This window comes from Pristis pectinata, chromosome 2 (assembly GCF_009764475.1).
Source record: "Pristis pectinata isolate sPriPec2 chromosome 2, sPriPec2.1.pri, whole genome shotgun sequence".
Taxonomy (NCBI): Eukaryota; Metazoa; Chordata; class Chondrichthyes; order Rhinopristiformes; family Pristidae; genus Pristis; species Pristis pectinata.
Window position 1 is genome coordinate 141,933,465 of NC_067406.1, and position 17,522 is coordinate 141,950,986.

The window sequence follows — 17,522 nt, forward strand, 5'->3', positions numbered from 1 at the left end:
GAGGCTTTGGAGAGGGTGCAGAGGAGGTTTACCAGGATGCTGCCTGGATTAGAGGGTATGAGCTATAAGGAGAGGTTGGACAAACTAGGGTTGTTTTCTCCAAAGCATCAGAGGCTGAGGGGAGAGCTGACAGAAGTTTATAAAATTGTGGATAGAGCATGTAGACAGCCAGTAGCTTTCTCCCAAGGTCAAAATATCTAATACTAGAGGGCATGCATTTAAGGTGAGAGGGAGAATATTCAAAGGAGATGTGTGGGGCAAGTTTTTACACAGAGTGTGGTGGGTGCCTGGAATGCGCTGCCGGGAGTGGTGGTGGATGCAGATACGATAGTGGCTTTTAAGAGACTTTTAGACAGACATGTGGATGTGCAGAGAATGGAGAGATATGGACCATGTGCAGGCAGAAGGGACTAATGTAATTAGAGCTCATTAGCTTCATTAGTTCTGCACAACATTGTGGGCCGAAGGGCCTGATCCTATGCTGTACAGTTCTGGGTTCTCACAGTTGTGTCACCAGGCTTCCTGCTCTCTGCCAGAGGGTAGCTTGGTGAGGGGGGTTGGTGCTATGGCAGAGGAGCAGAGATGAGCTGACTGTGTGGTGCAGAGGACCATCGACCAATGAAGAACTTGAACTGAGGGTTATTAGGTGAAATAAAAACAAACTGCTGGAAACACTCAACAGGTCAGGCAGCATCTGTGGAGAGAGAATCAGAGTTAACGTTTCAGATCCAAGACCTTTCATCAGAACTGAGAAAGTGAGAAAACAAGTTGGTTTTAAGTTGCAGAGGAAGTGGGAGAGGGATGGATAGGACTAAGGAAAGATCTCTGATAGGGTGAGGACAGATGTTACCTGTTTCTCTCTCCACAGACGCTGCCTGACCTGCTGAGTGTTTCCAGCATTTTAGGATTTTGTTTTAGATTTCCGTTTTTTTTTCGACGTTGATGTTAAGATGAATGTGTTTTGCAGCTACCACACCCTGGCGTTCAGTGGCACATCAGGAAAACTCTATTCCTTTGGCCGAGGGGAGAATGGGCAGTTGGGAAGCGGACACACTGACAACCAGTTAGTGCCTCGCCTGGTCTCATTCTCGATGGACAGCCCCATCCTCCAGGAACCCGATCCCGGTAGGAATCAGCCCTTGATATTTTGTGTTGTTGTTGAATATTAACCTGACACAATAGCGGTCATCAGCTTCACAGCATCGGCCATTGCACAGAGGGAGCTCTTCACTGAGAGGGAGGCACACTACAGGAGGGGTGTCCTCGAGTCACACAGCACGGAAACAAGCCCTTCAGCCCACTGAGTACCTGCCGACCATCAACCACCCATTTACACCAATCCTACACTAATTCCATTTTATACTCCCCACATCCCCATCAACTCCCCCAGATTCTACCCCTCACCCACATACCAGGGGTAGTTTACAGTGGCCAACTCTTCTGTGGGAGGAAACTGGAGCATCCGGGGGAAACCCATGTTGTCACAGGGAGAACGTGCAAACTCCACACAGACAGCGCCCGAGTTCAGGGTTGAACCCAGATCCCTGGAGCTGTTAGGCAGCAACTCTCCTAACTGTACCACTGTGCTGAGGAACTGCTCTGCGTTGGGAGGGGCAGTATTGAGGAAGCGTCACACTGTGGATGGGGCAGTACTGAGGGAGTGTCACACTGTGGGATGGGCAGTACTGAGTGTGCTCTCTTTTGGACTGTTTATTTCTTGGTGAAGAATCTGCAAGTGTGAGTTTGGAGTGCTTTGGAAGTTGGTGGAGTGTGTGTCCTTTGTCTGGAGCGAGGGCTGAGGCAGCTTCTCTTTGAGAGAGGTGCCTTTTTCCCTGCTTATGGAGCTGGCCTCCAGGTGCTGTGGGAACGACAGTGGCTGGCGAGTTTCCAGGGTTTGTTTTGAACTTTGAGGGAGCCGGACCTGGAGTTCATCTGGCCTGTGTTATCGGCCGGCTTCCTCCCACTGGAGAACTTGGCCCAGGGTGCCTGGGTGAAGAGTTTCTCGGCGACTCCTGGACTTTCGTGCGGCCAGGGAAACGTCGGGCCGGGCTGCCGGCGGACGCTTCGCTGCGTGCGGGAGGGACGGCGCTGGGATTTTCGGCTCACAGACTGCTTATCTGGAGATGTCTCCCACCTTTTTGTGCTCTGAACTGCTCCTGTGGACCTAATTACTGTGCTGCTGCTTATCCGGCAGGCAGTGTGTGTGTTGTTTTGTTTTCGGATTTCTGACTGCGTAGGGACTTATCATGGCTGCCTGTGCCTCGGGCATGACGCAACCTCAGTCCTACACAGCCGTCGCTGCTCCTGGAGGCGTGGCTACTGGGACTGCGTCGCCCTTCAGACTGTTGACTTTGAACAATGCGGTGCGCTGCTCTGTGCCTCCGTCGATCGGACTCGGGGGGTGGCCTGCGGGCCATGTCTGAGGCGGTGGGGGGCAGGGCGGGCGTCGTCACGGTCACAAGGATGTACAGGGGTCTGGTGTTTGTATTGCGCTCGGAGAAGGAGGTGTCCTTGGCCTTGGGCAGGGGACTGACGTCAGGGGATGTCTTTATGCCGGTGGAGCCAGTGGGGGCCCCCGTGCAGCAGGTCGTCCTGTCCGGCGTTTTTCCCCATATCCCTGACGAGGTCCTCCTCCCTCACTTGCGGTCTCTGGGCGAGGTGCGATCAAGCATCACCCCGGCTTGCTACTCAAGCCGACCGTACCTGGCTTTGAGAACGTGTACTCTTTCAAGCGCTCGCTGTTCATGCAGCTGGTGCGGGGAGGTGTTGCCTCCGTCGATCGGACCTCATAGTGACATTTAAAATATTGATAGGAAAGGACAGAGTAGATGTGGCTAGGCTGTTTCCCTTGGTGGGTGAGTCCAGGACCAGAGGGCACAATCTTAGAACTAGAGGGTACAGTTTCAAAACAGATGAGGAAAAATTTCTTTAGCCAGAGGGTGGTGAATTTGTGGAACTCCTTGCCACGTACAGCAGTGGAGGCCAGGTCAGTGGGGGCGTTCAAGGAGGAGATAGATAGATATCTAAATAGTCAGGGTATCAAGGGATATGGGGATAAGGCCGGTAATTGGGATTAGAATAGTTTTATTTTCTTCTCCTTCCCCCATTCCCCATTTCTCATTTCTATTTCCCTTTCCTTGGAGCAGACTCGATGGGCCGAATGGCCTGCTTCTGCTCCCTTGTCTTGTGATCTTGTGATGCGGAGGGGCGGTTCCGGATCACGCACGAGGAGCAGCATTACCAGGTTTTCTGGGCCACCGGCCGTCCGCGGTGCCACGCGTGCAAAGCGTTCGGGCATGTCCGTCGGCATTGTCCTGGCCTCCAGGCTGCTGGCTCCACCTCGGCGGCACAGGCGGATGCCGTTGCTGCTCCCGCCGTGGCCACTCCCCCCACTGTCCCTGCCCCCGCTGCCCCTCCTGTGCCGGTGGGGGAGGGGGGTGGGGGTGAGCGCGGTGCGGGCGGTGGGGAAGGGTGGGCAACTGTTTGGAGTCGGAAAGCGCGGTGGAAGCAGAAGCACCTCCAGGCCTCACCCCTGGAGGGGCAGGTGCCAGAGGCCTCCTCCAGTCTGGACATGGGGGTCCCTGTGGTCTCTGGGGGCCCACGGGTGCCGGCGGAGGTCGAGGGGGAGGGTGAGGTGCCAGAGGCCGAGGTTCCCTCCGAGATGGAGGTCACCGTGCCTCCGCACCCCAGCGGGATGAAGCGGCGCCGGCATGTGTCTGAGGGGTCGGAGGGAGAGGGGTCGCCCGAGGGGGGGGATCTGCTCCCGGTGAAGGCCGTGTGCTTGGCCGGTGACCCCCCCGGAGCCGGTGGGCGTCGCCGAGGGGGCTGACTTGGTTTCTGTCGGGGTCGCGCCCCCCCCCGTGTCGGTGGGCAGTCCTGCAGTGCAGGGGGGACCGTCGGAGGGTGAGGACCCACCCTCGGTCGAGGCCGCGTGCCTGGAGTGCACACCTGCCGGGGAGGGGGTCGGCCCCGACGAGGGCCCCGCGGAACCGGGGTTTCCTGAGGGGCGGACAGTGGCCAGGGTGGTGGTCTCCCAGCTCGTGGCCGCCGAGAGGGTGCGTTCTGCCCCCGTGTCTGAGGGGAGGCGGAGTGCCCCTGGGTCGCCTGCCCGCTCGGTTACGCCGTGCGGAGGTGCCCCTGTGAGTGGGGAGGGTGGAGACCCTCCCGGTGCCGCCAGAGGGGGGGCAGAGTGGGGTGCGTCTGCCGACGTGACCCCATCGACTCGCGTCCTCCATTCAAGCTTCGCGAGGGCCTGCGAGCCGCCCGCCCTGGGGGTGGCTCATGCGGGGGAGGGCGGTGTAGGTGCGCGAGGGTCCGGTCCTGCCCTGCCTCGGGACCAGGGTCCGAGTGGGTCCCTGGACCCGGGAGCGGCGGGGTCTCCTCCCATCGCTGATCCTGGGGGGGTGGTTGTCCCTGGGGCGGAATCGTCCGAGGGGGTCACTCCCCGTCTTAGGGCGGGCGCGTCGATCGGTGGCGGCATCTGCCTGGAGGTCGACGAGATCCTGGGGACCGGCGATGAGGGCGAGGGTGCCTCCAAGGACGAGCTAGAGGACTACCTTGTCCCCGGCGCCCTGTCGCAGCCCGTCACCGTGGAGGGGATCCGGGAGTTCCTGGAGGACAGCTGGAGGAAGCAGAACAAGGCCAAACTGGCCGCCGCCCGATGGGGGAATCTGCCGGCCGTCGTGCAGTTCCTCCGGGGCATCCTCAACCAGGGGAAGGGATCGGGCCTGGACTGGCCGGAGAAGCACCGGTTCAGAGATCTGAAGCTGCTCCTGGAGGCGGAGTGCAGGATGCAGGGGTGCTCGGTGGGGAGCCCTGCTCCTTCCGCCTGTAGCGTCGGGGAGGGGAATGCACTGTAGCCGTCATGACAGTCACCGTCGCCAGCCTGAACATCAATGGCGGCAGGGGGTCTCTCTGCAGGTTCCACCACCTCTCGGTCCTGCGGGACGGGAGGTACACGGTGAGCTTCCTGCAGGAGACCCGCACCGTTCCGGAAGACGAGTCCACCTGGCTCCTGGAGTGGCGCGGTGGGGGGGGGTCTACATGAGCCACCTCAGCTCCACTTCGAGCGGGGTGGTGATCTTGTTGGCCCCGACCTTCCAGCCGGAGATATTGCGGGTTCGGGAACTGGTGCCGGGCCGTCTACTTCATCTGGCCGTGCGCGTGGACGGCGTGCCGTTGCACTTGTCAACGTGTACGCCCCCGAGCTCGGCCCGATGCAAGCGCGCTTCTTCCGGGAGGTGTCTGCTTTGGTAGGCTCCTTCGAAAGTAGCGAGTGCGTCATCCTCGGGGGTGATTTCAATTGCACCCTCGAGGAGAGGGATCGCTCCGGGCCCTAAAGTAGCCACGCGTCTGTGCAGCTGCTGCGGGACCTGGTCGAGTCCTCTGCCCTAGTCGACGTCTGGCGGAACCTTCACCCGGACTCCCGCGCCTTCTCGCGGAGGTGCGGGAGGGGTGGGGGTTCGCGGATCGATCGGCTATATGTGTCCGAGGCGCACGTTTCCTGCGTATCGGCGGCCGGTGGCGTGCTCAGACCACCGCCTGGTGTGGGTGGCGCTCAGTCCGGTGCCCGCGAGGGCGGGGTCCGCGCACCGGCACTTCAACAACCGGCTGCTGGATGACCGGCGATTCCGGTACTCGTTCCGCCTGTTTTGGACGGCTTGGCGCGGGGTGTCGAGGGGCTTCCCCTCCCTCCGGCTCTGGTGGGATGTGGGCAAAGAGTACGCAAGGGGGGTGACCAGGGGGCGGGTGTCCGAGATCGAGCGGCTCGAGAGGGAGCTGCTCGACCTGGAGTCTCGGCTGGAGCCATCTGCCGAGGACTCGCCCCTTTGGCACAGGTACCAGGGGGTGAAGGAGGCACTGCGGGTCCTACAGCTTGAGGGGTCCCGCGGCGCGTACGTGCGATCGCGGGTCCAGATGCTCCACGACCTGGACCACGCCTTGCCCTTCTTTTACTCTCTGGAGTGCTGGCGGGGTGTCTGCAGGCGGCTCGTGGAGCTGCTGGTGGCGGATGGTACCTCGGTCACGGATCCGGCGGGTATCGTCCGGGAGGTCCGTGCGTTTTACGCGGCCCTGTTCTCGCTGGATCCATCCAGCGAGGAGGCATGCGCGACTCTGTGGAAGGGTCTGCCACGAGTCAGCCCCAAGGCTGTCGAGCGGCTGGAGGCTCCCCTGAGTCTGGAGGAGCTGATCGGCGCCCTGGACCAGCTGCGGCGGGGCAAGGCCCCCCGGGCTGGACTGGCTGACGGTCGAGTTCCTCCGCACCTTCTGGGACGTCCTGGGGGAGGACTACGCGAGGGTGCTGGGGGAGAGCCTGGCGACGGGCGAGATGCCCCTCTCTTGGCGTAGGGCGGTCGTGGTCCTGCTGGCCAAGAAGGGGGATCTCCACAGTCTGCGGAACTGGCGCCCGGTGTCCCTCCTCTGTGCCGAGTACAAGGTGTTCGCCCGGGCGATGGCCAATCATCTGGGCTCCATGCTGGCCCAGGTGATCCACCCCGACCAGTCGTACACGGTCCCGGGCCGGTCCATCCAGGACAACGTCCACCTCGTCCGGGACCTGCTGTACCTGTGTCGGGAGGCCGGGCTGTCGGCCGCCTTCCTCTCCCTCGATCAGGAGAAGGCGTTCGACAGGGTGGATCATGGGTACCTGTTCGGGACCCTGCGCGCGTTCGGGCTCGGGCCGCACTTCACGGCCCGCGTCCGGCTGCTGTACACTGCCGCGGACAGCCTCGTCAGGGTTAACGGGTGCTTGACGGCACCCTTTCGCTTCGGGAGGGGGGTGCGTCAGGGGTGCCCCATGTCGGGGCAGTTGTACTTGGTCTGCGTCGAGCCATTCCTGTGCCTCCTTTGGAAGCGGCTGACGGGCCTGGTCCTGCGCGAGCCGGCGATGGAGGTTGTCCTCTCGGCTTATGCCAACGACGTCCTCCTCACGGTCATCGACCCGGCGGACCTGCGGAGGATGCTCGAGTGCCAGCGGGTCTACTCGGCCACATCCTCCGCCAGAGTCAACTGGGCGAAGTGTTCGGGTCTGCTGGTGGGTCCGTGGCGGGAGGACTCCCTGCCGGAGGAGTTGCAGCCCTTCGAGTGGGGCACCTCGCACCTCCTCTACCTGGGAGTCTGACTGTCCCTGGCCGAGGGCTCCTGGCCAGCGAACTGGCAGGAGCTGGGGGCGAAAGTCTCCGCCCGGCTGGGGTGCTGGGCGGGGCTGCTCCGGGCGATCTCGTACCGGGGCAGGGCGCTGGTCATCAACCAGCTGGTGGCCTCCATGCTGTGGTACCGGCTGGCCACGCTGGTGCCGCCCAACGTCTTCATCGCCACCACCCAGAGGAGGTTGACGGACTTTTTCTGGGGCGGCCGGAAGCACTGGGTCTCCGTGGCGGTCCTGAGTCTGCCGTCGGCAGAGGGGGGTCAGTCGCTGGTGTGCGTGCGGTGGCACGTGCTGGTCTCCTGGCGGCGGGCAGCGGTCGTGCCGCCGTGCGGGGGCTGCCCGGCTTCCACCGGGATCTGATGCGAGTGTGGGGCGCGGTGTCGTGCAGCGAGCATGCGGCTGCTCCCCTTCTGGTCGTGGCGGGCGCCGAGGGAGGCGCCGGGTGGGTCCTGGCCGCGCCGGCCCCCGCCCCACCGGAGTTGGTGGGGCCCAGGGCCCGGAGTCTCTCGCGGGAGGTGGCTCGGCACAACCTGAGCCACCTGGAGGCCACGCCGACGGTGCCGTTTCATGAGGCGCCGAGGCGGTACTTGTACGGGCTGCTCCTGCACACCTTTCACTTCCTTGCCCTGGTCTGCCCGCTGGACACGCCATGGCGGTCCGTCTTGCCGGCGGGCGGCGGGGGGGGGGGGGTCCCCGGTGGAGGTCTCTCTACGCGGGAGTCCTCCCGCTGTACGTCGGGGACCTGGGGTGGAGGGTGCTGCACCGGGCCGTGCCGTGCAACCGGTTCCTGAGCCGGTTCACCGATACCCCGGCCGCCTGTCACTTCTGCGGCCGGGAGGAGACGGTGTACCACGCGTACGCGGAGTGCGAGAGGTTGCAGCCCCTCTTTGAGTATCTGCAGGGGCTGCTGCTTAAGTTCTGGTTACACTTCAGCCCAGCGCTGTTGGTCTACGGGCACCCGGTGCGACGCGGGGAGGGGCGCACGGCTGATCTCCTGGTGGGTCTCCTGCTGGGCCTGGCCAAGCTGGCCATCCACGGGACGCGGCGGCGGGCAGCCGAGGGTTCCGGCAGGTCGGCCTGCCTGCCCGTCTTCCGCGCTTACGTGCGCGAGCGGGTGTCGTTGGAACGGGAGCACGCTGTCTCCTCGGGCGCCCTGGCCGAGTTCCGCGCGCGGTGGGCCCCTCGGGATCGCGTGTGTGGTGGACGAGACAGACGCGATTCTGGTGTAAAGTGTCGTGCGTTTTGCGGTTGCGGGTGTAGCGTTGCGCGGTATTGGTTTCGGCCGGGTTGTTTCTTTCTGTACTCGACGTAGCGTGTTTGCTGTTGGTTGTTTTGTAGTGTTTTTTAACGAATAAACATGTTGTACAAAAAAAAATGGGGCAGTACTGAGGGAGGGTCACACTGTGGGAGGGGCAGTACTGAGGGAGTGTTGAACTGTCGAAGGTCTTGTCATTCAGATGAGTCTTTAACCCAGGATCCCTCCCATGGGGTCTGCATATAACATATCAGGGTAGGCTATTGAAGGAAATTCCCCATGCCTGGGCCGATATTTATCCTTCAAGTTGCATCAGTAAATTAAACAGTTACGTCCCTAAATTATCCGATATTAACACTTTGCTTTTTGTGGGAGCTTGCTGTGCACACATTGTCTCCTTTGTGACTCTCTCTCTCTCACTCTCCCTCTACCGCTCTCGTTCTCGCTCTCTCTCTCCTCTCTCTTTCTCCAGTGGTGTCCAATTTCCAAAGTTTCCCCTGGATGCCTGTGAAGTCCCTTTGAGCGCCCTGCTGATGTGAAAGGTGCTATGAAAATACAAATGTTTTCCTTCCCTGTGATTCTCTGCAGATGGTGTGTTCCAGCCAGCCCTGAGAAGGATTTTTGCAGGTGCCAATCAAAACTTTGCGTTGTGCTTTGGTGTCGAGGTAAGAAATGCACTTGCAGAAATCCTGCCCGCCTAGTATAGTCCATTCTAGTCAGCAACACACACAAAATGCTGGAGGAACTCCTATCAGATTCCTTCTTCGTCAGCCCTCTGCCTCTTCCACTTATCACCTCGCAGCTTCTCACATCACTCCCTTTCATTCCCCTCCCCACCCACCTACCTCCCCCCCTCACCTACCTCCCCCCCTCACCTGGACTCACCTGTCACCTGCCAGCTCGTGACTTCTCCCCCTCCCCCTATCCTTTTATACCGGCTTCTACCCTCTTCCTTTCCAGTCCTGATGAAGGGTCTCGACCCGAAACGTCGACTGTTTATTTCCCTCCACAGATGCTGCCTGACCTGCCGAGTTCCTCCAGCATTTTCCGTGTGTTGTTCCAGATTTCCAGCATCTGCAGAATCTCTTGGGTCTCAAAAAAAATCACCCACACGTTTTTAAAATTGTCAGCTGAAGACTTGTGAAACCAAATCTGGCACAAAACCCTATGGTAAGGAGAGGTACCTAAAGCTTGTTATAAAGGAATAGCTTAAGGAATCATAGGGAGGTGCAGGGGGGTAATCGAGAGCTTGGATCCAGGCAGCTGAGGGCATGGCCACCATTGGTGGAAGGATTAAGATTGGGAATTGCAGGGATTGTAGGTGTGCACTGATCTGGGACAGTTGTCAGGCTGGAAGACGTTACTCTGTTTATTGATGTCCTATCTGTGTAGGCTGCCTTCATCCAAGTTATTTGGATCTGATTTTGCAATTTGCCATTAAAATTGCAGGTAGGTAAACCAGTTCATTCAGAAAATATCTGCTCAACTATAGAAACTGCATCCTCATCATCAATGGATCCACTTTCTGATACAAGCCACCAATTAGTCCACCTCAAGTCTTGAAGGGAGAAAAAATGTCAAGCTCTATGTCTTCTAATGGTCCCTAACTATCAGGACAGTGATTATTCACAATCTCCTCATCTTTATTCATCAGGCTGTTCATCAGCACCTCCTTTAGGCCAACAACAGCATCACAGGTTAAAAAAAATAATGATGTTAATAGAACCTCTTTACCATGATAACATGTTGAAAGATGTTTCACAGGGAAGGCTAGCAAATGAAATTTGGAACTGAAGTGCATCTGGAGATATTAGAAAAGTAAAAAGACAGATCCTCATAGATTTATGGAGACACAAGAGACTGCAGATGCTGGAAACCTGGAGCAACACACAAAGTGCTGGAGGAACACAGCAGGTCAGGCGGCATCTGTGGAGGGAAATGGAAGAGTCGACATTACAGGTTGAAATCCTTAGAGACCAGATGAAGGGTCTCAACCTGAAACATCCACTGTCCATTTCCCTCCATAGATGCTGCCTGACCCGCTGAAGTCCTCCAGCTGCTTTGTCCATAGATTTATTGTATTAAGGGAACGAGGGACTTAGGGAGAATGTAGGGAAATGGTGCTGAGGGAGGGGAATCTCAATGAATAGCGCAACAGGTTTGAGAGGCTGGATTCCTGCTCCTGCTTATTATAAGATGGCAGAATTGGAGGAGCACAGAGATTTTTTATTATCTTTAGCTGGAGAAGGACAGTACTGAGAGGCTACAGTACTGTTGGCAGGACAGTACTGCTCTGTGTGTGTCTGTGTGTGTTCGTGTGTCTGTGTTCATGTGTCTGTGTGTGTATGTGTCTATGCGTGTGTATGTGTGTGTGTTCGTGTGTCTCTGTGTTCATGTGTGTATCTGTGTATGTGATTGTAATACTTTTCTATATATTGTATACATATATTTGACTTTTGAATTGTGATAAGCCCCGCCTTAAGTAATAACCGCTGCTGCCAGTGGTGAAAGTGATGTCACTCAAGGTGTTTCCACAGAGATCAGAGGCAGAGACTGCTGTGGGGGGAGCCCCTGAATGGTTAGAACTTCCCCCTCATTAAAACCAGTGTAGCAGCTTGGAGACACCAGAGACTGCAGATACTGGAATCTGGAGCAACATCTTGAGTGTAGCAGCTTGCCAAGCAGTTATTATCACAATTCAAAATCATCTGCACTTAGGCAAGGCTCATTTTTAAAAAGATGCAAAATTAACCAGTAAAAAAATTTAGAATGATTACCTTGAAGGGTTCAATAATATTGCTCTAAGTATAAACAGTTCTTGGATGTTCATAATGGTGCCGAGGGTAACAGGCCATCCAGAGTCTGGTGAACTTGGGAAACATTGCACATCTCCTCAACCAATGCAGCTTACAGAGGGAGATAGGAGAAGGTGCTTCATAGAACATAGAACAGTACAGCACAGGAACAGGCCCTTCGGCCCGCAATGTCTGTGCCAACCATGATGCCAATCCAAACTAATCCTATCTGCCTGCACATGGTCCATGTCCCTCCATTCCCTGCCTGTTCGTGTGCCTTTCTAAATGCCTCTTTAACGTTGTGATTGTATCTGCTCCCATCATCTCCCCTGGCAGCCCATTCCAGGCACCTATTGCTCTCTGTGTAAAAAAACTTGCATCACACATCTCCTTTAATCTTTCCTCCTCTTGCTTTAAACATGTGCCCTCTGGTATTTGACCCATCCTGGGAAAAAGACTCTATCTACAGTATCTATGCCTCTCATAATTTGTATATCTATCAGGTCACCCCTCAGCCTCCTACCCTCCAGAGAAGACAACATAAGTTTGTCCAACCTCTCCTTATAGCAAATACTCTCCAATCCAGGCAGCGTCCCAGTGAAACTCTTCTGCACCCTCTCCAAAGCCTCCACATCCTTCCTGTAACACAGCGACCAGAACTGCACACAATACTCCAAATGTGACCTAACCAAAGTTTTATACAGCTGCAACATGACGTTTACACTCAACACCCTGACCAATGAAGGCAAGCGTGCTGTATGCCATCGAGGAGGAACAACAATGCTGTTCCTCCCTTCATGGATACTGCCTGACCTTCTGAGTACTGTTGGTTTCTGTTTTTTATTGTAAAAGGAGGAGGAAATTGGGGAAATTGGCTTCCTTGGGAGCAAGCATGTACCTGATGTGTCAGTATACAGTGACAAGATATCAGTTGTCAGATAAAGAGAAATAAAAAGAGGGAAAGAAGTTTGGATTAAGAGAGAGACCAAAGGAAATGTAAGGGAATTTCTTGTGAACAATTCATCGGGTGCAGCAATGAACTTCCGTGGTTTTATTTGTTCCCTGTTTGGACCTAAGATGTTGAGTTATTACAAGAACATAAATGTTTTCATTAAAATGTTCCTTATTGCGGTGAGAGTCTTGTGTGTGCCTGTTGTTCAGCAATGACACTGACTGGATCACTCAGTCTGCAGCAAGTGTACGGGCAACCCCTGTGTTACGGGGAGCTGCATTCCCAGAAAACCATCCCTTTTGTGATTTTCTGTGACCTGAAGACATGCCATCCATGCCTGCGCCGAGGAATGCGAGCTGAAAGTAAAATAAAAACTGACAGACAAATTCCTTGAGAGCGAATTTTTGTTCTGTATCTGAGATATTTTGGGAGTGATTTGTGAGTTCCGGAAGGGTGAATTTCCATTACCCACGCTGCTGTAACACAGGGGTCGCCTGTATATTATAAGATCGTAAGATACAGGAGCAGAATTAGGCCATTCAGCCCATCGAGTCTGCTCCACCATCAGTCATGGCTGATTTTTTTAACTACATTCTTCTGCCTTCTCCCCGTAACCCTTAACCCCCTCACCAATCAAGAACCTATCAATCTCTGCGTTAAATACACCCAATGACTTGGCCTCCACAGCCCTCCGTGGCAATGAATTCCACAGATTCACCTCCCTCTGGTTGAAGAAATTCCTCCTCATCTCAGTTCTGAAGGGACGTCCCTTTATTCTGAGGGTGTGCCCTTGGATCCTAGACTCTCCCACTGATGGGAACATCCTCTCCACGTCTGGCCTTTCAGTATTCGAGGGGTTTCTATGGGTTGATTTATCTGACTTGCAAATAAACAATGACCTCTTCAGATGTAAGCACACTGTGAAGGCAGTACACCTACTGTCCCTAACTTTATGCAGCAGGCTAAATTAGTGATTAAAGTAGAAAATCAGCAATTTCATGTGCTCTTGGGGAGGTTGAGAGTGAGCTGCTTTTTTTGTGAGGTTAATAGAGGGTTTGGCAATTTATTGTGCTTTGCAATACAAGGCTGATCTCCACATCACCATAACTTGTGCATTAGTCCCAGTGAGTTCCATTCTTTGCTGTTATTTTGTGTTACACATCAGTGTTCCCTGAGCAAGCTGCTTTCCATGGTTTATTTTGTCGCTTCCTGTAAGGAGTTTGTACGTTCTCCCTGTGTGTCTGCGTGGGTTTCCTCCGGTGCTCCGGTTTCCTCCCGCATTCCAAAGATGTACGGGTTGGGAAGTTGTGGGCATGCTATGTTGGCGCCGGAAGCGTGGCGACACTTGAGGGCTGCCCCCAGCACGTTCTCAGTAACGCAAAAAGACGCATTTCACTCTGTGTTTCGATGTACATGTGACTGATAAAAAAATATGTAAAATATCTAATTATAGGCTTCACTTCCTGTGGAAGACCAGTCTCCATTCATTCCTCTGAGGAGAATTCTCACAGCCGAAGATTCACTTTGGAAAACCTGGAGGACTATGGAAAACGGGGACCTCCAGAAGAACATCAAAGAGTAAGTGTGACTTTCTTTACATTAACTTTGCCTTATATTGATTTAAACAAGGATTGGACAACTTTATTCAATGCATAGATGGAAGCAAAATACTGTGGAGAGAGAAAATCTGAAATAAACACAGAAAATGCTGGAATTACCCATCACGTCAGGCAGCGACTGTGGAGGGAGAAAGTTAACATTTCAGGTCAATGACTTTCTTCAGAATGTTTGAAACGATTAAACCTCTCGTGTTTCTGATGAAAGGTCATCGATTGGAAATGTTAACTTCTGCCTTCTCTCCATGGATGCTGCCTGACCTGCTGAGTGTTTCTGGAATTTCTGATTTCACTTCAGATTTGTGTTAGGATTTAACAGATTTGAGAAAATCCCAGGGAAGAAAAAAAGGTAGGAACAAGTTGGCACGGAAAACAGGATGGGTGACAAAGTGTATGGCAAATTTGGGAAAGTGGATGCAGGGGAAGTGTAAATATTCACAGCACAAAAGCAGAAAGGGGGAGGGAGATACTGACGAGGGTCAGGTCACTCCCTCAGACTGAACCGAGGGATTCTCCAAGTGGGCACCCGCGCTGTGTTCAAACACAAGGTCATGAAATAGCAAATTGCAGAGAATCAGAATCCAATTTATTATCATTGACATATATGACATGAAATTTGTTGCTTTGCAGCAGCAGTACAGTGCAAGACATAAAATCTCTATAGATTACAAAAATAAATAAATAGTGCAGGAAAAGGAATAATGAGGCAGTGTTCATGGGTTCATGAACCATTCAGAAATCTGATGGCGGAGGGGAAGAAGCTGTTCCTGAATCATTGACTGTGGGTCTTCAGGCTCCTGTACCTCCTCCAAGATGGTGGTAACAAGAAGAGGGCATGTCCCGGATGGTGAGAGTCCTTAGAGATGGATGCAACCTTCTTGAGGCACCGCCTCTTGAAGATGTCCTTGATGGCGGGGAGGGTTGTGCCCATGATGGAGCTGGCTGAGTCTACAACCCTCTGCAGTCTCTTGCGATCCTGTGCATTGGAGCCTCCATACCAGGCTGTGATGCAACCAGTCGATCCACCATACATCTATAGAAATAGAGATCAATAGCTATCTGGGGAATCAGGGAATATGAGGCTGGTGCAGGAGAGTGGAGCGGAGGTAAAAGGTCAGCCATTAACATTGAATGGTGCAGCAGGTACGAGGGGATGAATGGCCTCTTCCTGCTTCTAGTCCTCTGGTTTTTGATTGGTAGCAGGGTTGGGTCAGAGTCAGTGACACATTCCCCTTCTCACTTCCTTTCCCAGTCAAACTCCGATGATCCTCACACTCAGGACCAGCAGATTTTCCAGACTATTGGACATCTCTCCTACTACTCGCCAAACACACTTTTAGTTCTTTTTTTCAGAATTTACACAGTCTCAAAATAAATGTAACAGGATCCCTTGTGTATTTAAAAGGGAGGGACAGGAGACCGGGTCTCGGTGAATTTAAAGGGTGTGGGCTCGGGAGCAGACCACAGTGATTTCCCAAATCAGATACCAGATTACTGGAGACACAAGAGAGACTGCGGATGCTGGAATATGGAGCAACACACAATCTGCCAGAGGAACTCAGCAGCATTTCAAACAGCAGAGGTAGTACAGGTGCTGGCAAGTACTGCACCTCATGTGTACAGCAGTTTGATGGTTCAGGAGATCACTGAGCCCAGAGCCCCAGAGGTTTTCCATCATTTCACTGAAACAATGGTAGTCCGGCTCTGATCGACCATAGTTTCCCAGCTGGGGTTCCCCATAAACCCAGGATCTTCACAGTAACTTAGCGATAACTGTGATAAACAGCCAGCCTGAACTCTAAAGTGGACAAGTAAAACTCCAATACTCCGATGTAAGAAGCGAGCTGCTGGAGGAACTCAGCAGGTCAGGCAGCATCTGTGGAGGGACGTTTCGGGCTGAGATGCTGCTCAGTACTGAGAGTGTAGAGTGGGGGGGGATATCACAGATGTTGCCTGAACCACTGAGTTTCTCCAGCAGATCGTTTGTTGCTCCAGATTCCAGTGTCTCCAGTAATCCGGTATCTGATTTGGGAAATCACGGTGGTTTGGTACCAAGCTCACTTGAGCTCTGTTTTCCACACCCTTTAAATTCACTGAGATCCCATTTCCTGTGCTCCCTTTAACCATGCCGGGGCCCTGGAAAATTTATTTTGTGACTGTGTAAAACCTGAAAGAAAAATGTGTTTGGAGAGTCATAGAAGTGAAGTCCAATAGTCCAGATAATCTGTTGGTCCAGCACCACTAAAGTCCTGAGAGTGCAGATTATTGGAGATCTATTGCAGGTTCTTTGGGGAGAAGGAGGAGGAGAGGTGACTTGATAGAGGTGAACAAGATGATGAGGCACTGATCGAGCGGACAGTCAGTAACTTTTTCCCAGGGCGACAATGGCTAACACGAGGGGACATAATTTTAAGGTGACTGGAGGAAGGTATAAGGGGGATGTCAGGGGTAAGTTTTTTTACACAGAGAGTGGTGGGTGTGTGGAACACACTGCCGGCAGAGGTGGTGGGGGCAGATACATTAGGGACATTTAAGAGACTCCTAGATAGACACATGAATGATAGAGAAATGGGGGGCTCTGTGGGAAGGAAGGATTAGATAGATCCTAGAGCAGGATAAAATGTCGGCACAACATTGTGGGCAGAAGGGCCTGTGCTGTGCTGTAGCGTTCTACGTTATATATAGTCAGGGCTTCAGCGACTGTGACAATTCTTCAGTAACGAGTCACTTATATCCACAACAGTCTACAAACTGCCAGGCTGCATTTGGGGATATTGAGCAGGTGATCAAAAAAATGTGATTGGAGAAATGGGTTTGACGGAGGAGACATTGGTAGAGAGGTTGAGTTGGGGGTGAAAGGTTTAGAGAGCACGGGCAGCTGGTGGAGAGATGGATATTCAGAATGCGCGAAAGGTCAGAATTAGAGGTGATTTAGGGGTGATCTTACAGAGGTTTATAAAATCGTGAGTGGCCTAGATAAGGTGAATGGTCAATGTCTTTTTCCCAGGGTAGGGGAGTCCGACAATAGAGGGCAGAGGTTTAAAGTGAGAGGAGAAAGACTTATCGGGGACCTGAGCGGTGGTGAATATGTGGAACGAGCTGCCAGAGGAAGTGGTTGAGGCAGGTACAATTACAGCATTTAAAAGACATTTGGACAGGTCCATGGATAGGAAAGGTTGAGAGGGATGTGGGCCAAACGCAGGCACATGGGACTGGCTCAGTTAGGAAACTTGGTCAGCATGGATGAATTGGGCCGAAGGGCCTGTTTTCTGTGCTCTATGACTCTATTTCAGGAGTGTTGCTCATGAAAAAGGTGCACAATCCAAGTTCTGCTCTGTTATATTTTCTGTTACCACCCTTTGATGCGATTATGGTTTAGTCTTTCAATTAGAGGACATTCTCAAAAATGGGTGTTCACTTTTTTGCAGGCAAATCACTTGTATTTTCTCCTCTGCTGAGTGCCTCAATGGAAGCTTCTTGGAAACCAGGTAAGAGTAAAGTGAAAGGTTATTGTCACAGACAGAGAGAGGGGGAGAACAATCGAATAAATTCACCTTCCCAAGGACGAGTGTCAGACACTGACATGGTGGCCCGGTGAAGCAGGTAGTGCTGCTGCCTCACCGTTCCAGGTACCCAGCTTCAAAGCAGGGTAGGTTTGAGCGGCTTCCACTTCTTATGTTGTTACTAAGGATTAATGGTAAATGGGGTTGAGCCGCAGATGCAGCCAAGATCTAACTGAACGAGGAATAGGCTAGAA

General features: G+C 53.8%; 1 protein-coding gene across 1 annotated transcript in view; it reads left to right on the forward strand.

Annotated features, from left to right (window-relative positions):
* LOC127584371 (probable E3 ubiquitin-protein ligase HERC3) overlaps positions 1 to 17,522 on the forward strand; it is a 74,509-nt gene that overhangs the window by 16,855 nt on the left and 40,132 nt on the right. Inside the window, exons 7-10 of the mRNA XM_052041100.1 lie at positions 968 to 1,125; positions 8,991 to 9,067; positions 13,603 to 13,727; positions 17,194 to 17,253. Of these exons, the coding sequence (XP_051897060.1) occupies positions 968 to 1,125; positions 8,991 to 9,067; positions 13,603 to 13,727; positions 17,194 to 17,253 (420 nt within the window). The remainder of the gene's footprint in view (positions 1 to 967; positions 1,126 to 8,990; positions 9,068 to 13,602; positions 13,728 to 17,193; positions 17,254 to 17,522) is intronic.